The following is an 8,986-nucleotide window of genomic DNA, read 5'->3' on the forward strand; positions in this document are numbered from 1 at the left end:
GATTGCGGCGTGACCATCCCCCCTGGGGGGTGATTTCTCGCTTTCTGTCTCTATGTCTCTCTCTGTCTGTCTGGCGAGCGCACGCGCCCTACAGTGAAAATCACCCAAAAAAAAAAAAAAAAATAGTACTCCTCCCTGGCAGCAATAATTGGGGTTTCCAACCCTTTTCCACTCACAAAACCCCTCATGTTGTCCTACAGAGCTACTGTGCCAGCCTCTCAAGGTATAAGACCCAGTGTTCTGTGGTCTCTCCTCCAGCTTGTCAGTTCTGGGAACCCAAAGTCTTTCATTTATTCCTCTAGCCCTTGGGATAATAGCTGCTTTCTAAGATTACCAACTCTGAGTTGGTCTCCTTTTTAATTTTTCTGTGTTCTAAAACCTGTTTGATCAATATACAGTTCAAACTTGATCAATGCATCCAGAGCACCTGAAGAGCTTGTTAAACCACAGATAGCCAGGCCCTACCCCCAGAGAGTCTGATTCAGCAGGTCAGGGTGGGCCTCCTCAGAATCTGCTTCTCCATCAGGTTCTCAGATTAGGGATCAGCAGATGGTGTAATGGTTATGTTGCTGGACTCCCATATAATTGACCATAGTTCAAATCCTGGACCTGGCAGCTTAAGATCCACGCCATGCACGTGTGCGTGTGTGCCCAAAATCCTGAGAGTAGAGTGGAGGAGAAAGGATTGCGGTATGGCCATCCCCCCAGGGGGCTGATTTCTTGCTTCCTGTCTCTCTGTCTCTTTCTGTCTCTCTGTGAGAGACATGCACCTTATAGCAAAAATCTCTCAAAAATAAAAAAAAAATTTCCAGATTATGCAGATGCTACTTATCGAGAGACCCCAGTTTGAGAATCACTGCCATGCATTATTGGTCCTCTGTTAAAATACATATGTCTTGCTTTCTAGCTGGATCCCAATCGACTCAATGGTCATCTCTGAAACAGTAAATCACCTGAATCCACGAGGTTGATTTTGAATGTTTGGCAGGAGGAAGTAATCCCAACACCCGCTTCCAATCTGAACCTTCACTTGAGATTGAGTCACTGTCTTAGTCTGTTCTCACCCTGTGCTTCTGCTCTTGCTCTTCTGCTCTGGTGGCAAAGCCCCTGGCCTTCCTTTAGAATATTCTACCACATTCCTCCCTGGCTCAAGTCCTACCACCTCTATGGACCTGCTCTGCTAATTCCATTTGAATTCTGATTTCTCTAGCCTGCGCTATCTAGGTGATTGGTTAACATTTCCTTTCTGAGTTTGCTCTTCCAAGTCAACACATTGTTTTTTTGTGTATAGAGCTTTATGCAGAATGGTTCTGCCAGGAATACAAACATGATAAAGACTTCAACTCTACCTCCCTAGGGTAATCATTATCTGTACAATTTAAAACTGTTTGATATGCTTGTGAGAGATATGGGGAAATATCTGTAGAATTCCTACTTGAGAGAGACCCTTTGCTGAAAGGGTAGTGGATAATTTGATTAGCAAGATGTAGATGGGGTGAAGTCTGCTCTAAGAAGTCTGCTCAGGGAACAATGAATAGAGGCTACACTGCCTTCTAGGATGAGTGAGCCCTGTTACCTACAGGGCTGGTTGTAAACTCCAGAAAATTTGTGGCTGGAGTTGAATTATGTGGGAGAAGGGAGTGCTAGCCAGAGAAAGAAGGGCCTTGTGCCCATTGCCGTGTAGCTGGCAGCTAAAGGGCAAGAAAGAAAACAATATTTAAATAGGATTTTTATTACATTGTTGGTGTGAGTTGTAATTGCTTGTTTCTCCTGAAATCATTAATAAAACTACTTGCTTCCTAGAAATATGACAAAGAGCTGAAGCTTTTTTCTTGTTTTCCAAATGTAGAATAGGGTTAAATTAGAGATCTATAGAAAAACAGCTACATGTGAGTTAAGGATAAAATTATCTTTTTCTTTTATTTTTTCCTCCCTTTTTCTTTCCCCTTGTAAATGCGTTATAAGTACCCTGTAGCATTGCCTGGATTTCATATTATTTTCCCAGCCTCGGTTATTGAGTAGCACATGTTTGCTGGCTATCTAATTTCTTGGGTTAGAAGTTTATCTTGGCCCCAACACACCTAACATTGGGCTAGACACAGTACTTACAGGCGTGGCCTGAATATGGTAGAGCATTGGCCCTTTACTCTTTTCTGATGACATAGCTTTATTTTTCTGATTATAAATGAATAAAAGCATATTATTGAAAGTTTAGAAGTATTGCTAAGTATGAGCAAAAATTAAAATCACCCATAGCAGAGGCCAGCAGGTGGTGTAGTGGTTAAGGCACTAGACTCCCACATGGCTGATAGCAAGGGCCTGATGACTTGGAACTCACACCAGGCGTGTATGCACGCATGACCAAAATGTCAAGAGGAGGATGGAGGAAACGGGATTGTGGAGTGAACAAGTTCTCACTTACCTTCTCTGTCTCTCTCTGTCTCTCTCTGGTGAGCACATATGCCCTATGGCAAAAACAAACAAACAAATGACTTATAGTTTCACTGCTCAGTTAGAAACACAGCCAACAGGCTAAAGTATCTATCATCTACCATCTCCTCTCCTCCATATATACACATACACATTCATATATACTTTCCATGTGTATCCATATATGGTGTACATGGAATATATACACACACACACATATATATGTGTATTATATATAATGCGTGTTTTTCTATGTACATTCTCTATACTTTTATATGTATAATCAAACTGAGTTCATACTGCTTATATAACCTTACATATTGCTTTTTTCACTAACATCTTGATACACACATTTATTCTAACCACATCTTCAAAAATATAATTTAATGTCAGTATCATAGTTATTCATTAGGCTACCATAATATATTTATTGAATTACCTATAGTTGCATAATTGTGGTTTTTCCCCACTTTTTGCTGCAGTGTGTATATATACATATATTAGGTGGTTGGGAAAGTCGTGATGTATTTTCCAGTATTTTTCTATGCAAAAATCATCATGACTTTCCCGATGACCCAGTATGGCATTATGTTTAGGTAGACTGTCTTTTGACACGTTGGAAGGCATATTTGTCTCCAGAAGTAGAATTTTGTACTTACCAGAAATGAAGCTCAAAAGATACAACCCTAGTGGACCATGCAGAGTTTCAAAGGGTTTGCCAAAAGCGTTGTACATGAAGAAGGCCGTCCCCACCATGGTTAAAACAATGAGAATCGTGGAGAAGAGAATGACATTGACGTGGATGCTCACTGGTATAGCTTTGAGCAAATCTGGAAAAACTAAAGATGAAACAAGGATTAAAAATCATGTCACGGGACCAGCAGTTAGAGTAATGGCTATGTTGCTGGACTCCCATGTAGTTGACTGCGATTTAAGTCCCAGACCCAGTGGCTTGAAACTCATGCCGGGAGCATGTGCATGTGTGCCCAAGATCCCGAGAGGAGAATGGAGGAGAAGGGATTGCGGCATGGCTATCCCCCCCTGGGGGTGATTTCTCACTTTCTGTCTCTCTGTCTCTGTCTGTCTGGCAAGCGCACGCACCCAATAGCAAAAACCTCTCAAAAGAAAAAGTCATGTCACTAGGAACCAGCAGATGGCATAGTGGTTACATCTCTGGACTCTCACATAGTCGACTGTGATTCGAGTCCCGGACCTGGCAGTTTAAAACTCACACGAGGTACATATGTGCCCAGGATCCCAAGAGGAGAATGGAGGTGAAGGGATTGTGTCATGGTCATCCCCCTGGGAGTGATTTCTCATTTTATTTCTCTCTGTCTCTCACTGTGTGTCTTCAGTGAGCACACACACCCTATAGCAAAAATCTCTCTAAAAAATAAGTAAATAAATAAAATCATGTCACTAACAGTAGCCTGGAAATATAATTTTAAAAATTAAATCTCTTTTAATTTTTTTTTAATTTGAAAAATTTCTAAAATCCTTCTGATGAATACATTCTTATTTATTAATTTGTAAAAGGATTACAAAAATATTTAAAGGTAGAATCATTCATAGAATTCACCAGTAAAAACGAGTAAAGGGGAGACTTGAGGGAATTTTTTTCTGCCTTCAGTCATATGTAACTATTTAAATAAACAAAAGCTGGGTTTTTACCCAACTGTAAATTTTGATGACCAAAATTTTAATGAGATTTCTCAGTAGTCACTGTTTTATGTCGTTGTTGTTGTTGTTAATCTGTCTTAACTTGTAATGACATTTTAAGTTTGAAGATATTTGGAAGAGTTCAAGCATCAGGAGCTTTTTATATTTTCTTTGTTACAAAAAAATAGAAAAAAAAAAAAAGAAAGAAAAAAAAGTTTTTAAGCCCACACCAAGATTAAAGAATGGAGTATTTTCAGTAAGTTCAATATTTTGATGTAGCAAAAAGCTGTGGGAAAATAATTTCTGGTGCTACAAGAAATATTTTCTTTTTAGAAAACATGCCAAATCTATTTCTAGACTTTGTGATCAGGGTGAGTTTTTCCTTTTTTGCAGAGGAAATGAAATACTTCATAAATGTAGGGCCTCCTCTATCTGGAGAGGCATCAGCAAATCTGGCATGACTATCAGGGGAAGTTTAGTTGAGTCTATTTTAGTTTCCCAAGTATGTATCAGGTGTTTAATTTATTTATTGAGCACCTACTATGTGCCAGGTATTGTTCTAGATGCTGCAAGTACAGTCATAAACAAAACAAAGTCCCCGTTGTCTCATGCAACTTATATCCAAATGGGGGGTAGGCATACAATTAGCAACTAAACAAATAAAAAAAATTGATAACTTATCTCTGAAGACAACCATTATCAATGTCTTCACCCCTGGCCTTGGTATTGAACCCATCAAATATGTCATGCATTTAAACCCATGGATACCACTCATGGAGAAGTTGTTGTCAGAGGAAGAGAAGGAACTGGAAGAAGTCTTGGGACTCCCCCATTCCTACCAGCACAGAATAGGAAGAAAACCTGTCAAGAAGAATAAGGACATACTGAGTTAGGAGAACATCAATGAGTGTGACAGCAGGGAAACCAATGGAAGAACATGTCTCAAGGAGGCGGAAATGGTCAGTTGGGCAAATGCACATCCCACAGCTGCAATACTCAACTCCTGACCATGTGTCGAGAAAGGACCAGAAAATGGAGTTGGACTGGTTGGAGCAAACTCTTCGCACTCTGGATATAACTGAATAACCACATAGATGAAATGTTCTTAGTGCTATGCGAGAGGGAGCATCTGCGTCAAGTACAGACAAGGTCTTTGGTATTGATGTGTTGGCCCCTGCAACTTCACTCAGGAGTCATGGCTGGATCATTTATTTGACTACAAAGGTTTAGCTGCCCAGGAATTCCTTTCTCTTCTTATAATAAGAGAAATGCACATTAAAACTATGAGAAACCATTTTTCAGTAGTCTTATTTACAAAAAATCAATACATTTAGCAATATCCCGTGCTAGCTAGGACAAAGGGAAATGAGATCCTTTGTACAATTTTGGGGGAGCATAAATTGGTGTAACCCCCCTCAGAGAAGTTGGGAAGTATCTATAAAGCATAAAATGCACATACTCTAGCTCAGCAATTTCACTTCCAGGAGATTTTGTTTGTTTGTTTCTGTTTTTTGTTTGTTTGTTTTTGTTTTGTTTTGTTTTTGCCAGCGGGTATGTGTGCTCACTTGAGAGAGAGAGAGGGAGAGCAAGAGAGCACCCCCCATGGGGCATGGTCATGCCACAGTCCTTTCTCCTCCATTTCCTCTTTTGTTTGAGATTTTGGACATGTACACATTTGCACCCAGAGCATTCTTCAAACTGCCTGGTTTGGGACTCAAACTGTATGTTTGGCCATGTGGAGTACAGCTGTCTTAACCATCAGGCCACAGGCTGGTTCACTTCTAGGAGTTTATCTTATGGATATTTTTAGCTCATGGATCCAATAAAGAATTACAAGGATATTTACTGCAGTACTTTTTGGTAGTAACAAAAGGTTGGAGATAACCCACATGTTTGGTATAGTACCATGGAAGATTAGTCAGTTATTACAAAGACTAAAGCAAATCTACAATATATGAACAGGTATGGAATTATTATCAAAATGTGATGTTAGATGAGAAAACCAAACCAATAAAAGGAAATGTGCAGCATTCTGCCATTTAGAGAAAAGCTAAAGGTGAATGTATATGATAACAAATAATTTTTATTATTTTTTTAGAGGTTTTGGACTTAGGGTGTGTGCTGTCACCAGAGAGAGAGAGACAGAGACAGTGAGAGTGAAAATGAGAACTCATCCCCCTGAGGGGATAACCATGCCACAATCCCCTTTCCTCCATTCTCTTCCTCACAATCCCTTCTCCTCCATTCTCCTTCCAGAATCTAGGGCACACATGCACATGCACCCAGCATGGTTTTTAAGCCACTGGGTATGGGACTTGAACTGCCGTTGGCAATATAGGAATCCAGCGATGTAACTGCTATGCCATCTGCTGGCCCCAATAACAAATAATTTTAAAGTGCTTTACTTATATACTTTAATTTTGTCAACGTCCTTATGAGATAGATACTATTATCAAAAATCGAAGCACAGAGGTTGAGCGCCACGCCCCGAACTTACACTTAGTAAGTGGCAGAATAAAGATTTCAACTCATGTCCAGACTCTTAAATACCATGGTACAGCAGCCTCAGGGGCTAGCATGTGGGTCTAGGCAGAGACAATTTCTAGAAGACTACACATAAAACTACTAACGTTCTATCTGGGAAGGAAAATTGAGGGACATATCACCATATAGCTTTTTGTTTTTTAATTGTCAAAGTGTGTGTGCATTCACCAGAGACAGACAGGGAAAGAAAGAGAGGGAAAGCACCTCTTCGATGGGGTGTGGTCACACACGATCATTTCTCCTCTATTTATCCATCGTTTTAGGATTTGGGACATGCACACGCACAAGCCTGGAGTGTTTTTAAGTTACAGGGGCCAGAATTTGACTGTGGTTGGCTATTTGGGATCAGACTCCCTTAACTACTAGACCATGGGTCAACCCAGATTTTATACCTGTTTGCAGTTTAGAAATAGTTTTCTTTTTACTTTGTTTACAAACATTATGTATTTGGTGGACACACAAATACTTAAAGCAATTATTTTTAATTGCTGGAGGGCATGTGAACTTGCCTGAGAGAGACAGAGAGAGAAAGCAGCCCCCAGTGGGGTGTGGTCATGCTGCAATCCCTTCTCCTCCATTTTCCATCCTGTCAGAATTTGGGCTGTGCTCGTGCATGTTCCCAGCATGTTTCAACATGGGGCTGAGATTCGAACCACAGTCAATCATGTGGGATTCGGCTCCCAATGCATAGCACATAACCACTGTGCTATGGAGCCAGCCCATAAATACTTTCAAAAGTAATTTAAAAAATATATGAAGAGGGACCAGCAGTTGGCATAATGGCTATGTCACTGAACTCCTATGTAGCTGACAGTGGTTTGAGTCCTGGACCCGGTGGCTTAAACTCATGCCCAGTGCATATGCGAGCGTGCCCAAGATCCTGAGGAGAATGGAGGAGGAGGGATTGCAGTGTGGCCATGCCCCTTGGGGTGGGGGGGGAGGTAGATTTCTCACTTTTTATCTCTCTGTCTCATTCTGTCTTTCTTGCGAGTACATGCGCCCTATAGTAAAAACCTCTCCAAAAAAGAATAAATGAAGATATAAAAAAAGTCCCTGTGACTGTTATAGATTAAAAGAAAATTAAGAGGCATTTTAAATAAGTACAAGGTTAATTGTTTGTTCAGATTACAAACCGTATCTAGGCTTTTAGATAACCAGGGAAAATTTAACATGGGTAGAGAATTAGGTGATATTTCATAATTGTGATGGATTTTATTGGTTATATAAATAGTATTGTGTTTGTGTTTTTAAAAGTCCTTATCAGTTGGAAGTGCTATGAATGGATAGGTGGGTGAACGGGTGAACAGGTAGATAAAGCTCTGGGAGAATGGGGTGGCAGCAATGGGGATGTTGAAGCTCACAGATGCCAAGCACCTATGGTCAGTGAATGCAGTGGTCCACTGCCCCATCTTCCATGAGCATAGCGGTCTTGTACGTCCAGGGCACAGCTCATCTTAAAATACAATTATCTGGGGACCAGCAATTAGCGTAATGGCTATGTTGCTGGATTCCCATGTAGTCGACAGCGGTTCATGTCCCGAACCCGGTGGCTTAAAAAAAAAACTCATGCCAGGCGCATGTGCGTGCGTGCCCAAGATCCCGAGAGGAAAATGGAGGAGAAGGGATTGTGGTGTGGCCATCCCCCTTGGGGGGTGATTTCTCACTTTCTGTCTCTCTCTCTCTGTCTTTCTGGCGAGCGCACGCGCCCTGTAGCAAAAACCTCTCCAAAAAAAGAGAATAAAAAAATACAATTATCTGCCCTCTGGAGTTTCCAACTGCTGAGACAGTCCAACCAATCCAACCTGCTCTTCTTGTATTCGGTCAACTATTGACTTGGTTTCTACTCGCAGTTGGGAATCAAATCTACTTCCATTCATCTCCCTACCTGTAAAAAGGGTGGCAATCTCATCATCTCTGATAGGGTGGCTAGGTTAAGTCTGTCTGAAAATTGAAGATTGTTACGCAAATGCAACAATTGTAGAAAGAAGCTGTACTGATTTGCCTCCCAGAAAGAAGAACCAGAAGCTAAAATAAATTGTCATGTGGAGCATTTTAATTCTATTAAAATTTCTTAAAACCACTTCTCTTGTGAGAAAGTCACCCAGCAGGACACTAATTCCTGCATGTTAGGCAGGAATTAGTCTAGGCAGAGACTATTTCTAGAAGGCGACATGTGAAACGGATAACATTATTTCCAGGGAAGAAATATCAGGTTTCTTTTCCTTTTTTCAAATAAAAAATCCTTAAGTTTGTAATGACCAACCAGAATTCCAGCAACAACTTTCAATTTTCTGACCAACACTAATATGAACTGTTCTTTGGTTAAAATGGACAGCCTGCAGCTGTTCCCAGC

The 8,986-nt window shown here is 40.6% G+C and overlaps 1 protein-coding gene across 2 annotated transcripts in view; it reads right to left on the reverse strand.

Moving 5' to 3' along the window:
* The window catches only part of CLRN1 (clarin 1), a 46,724-nt gene that overhangs the window by 12,269 nt on the left and 25,469 nt on the right, over positions 1-8,986 (reverse strand). The window contains exon 2 of one of the 2 annotated variants that reach the window (XM_006149730.1): positions 3,090-3,269. The exons of the other annotated variant lie outside the window; for it this stretch is intronic. Coding sequence (XP_006149792.1) covers positions 3,090-3,269 — 180 coding nt within the window. The remainder of the gene's footprint in view (positions 1-3,089; positions 3,270-8,986) is intronic. 2 annotated transcript variants of the gene reach the window in all.

Source organism: Tupaia chinensis, unplaced genomic scaffold (genome assembly GCF_000334495.1).
Source record: "Tupaia chinensis unplaced genomic scaffold, TupChi_1.0 Scaffold000272_1, whole genome shotgun sequence".
Lineage (NCBI taxonomy): Eukaryota > Metazoa > Chordata > Mammalia > Scandentia > Tupaiidae > Tupaia > Tupaia belangeri.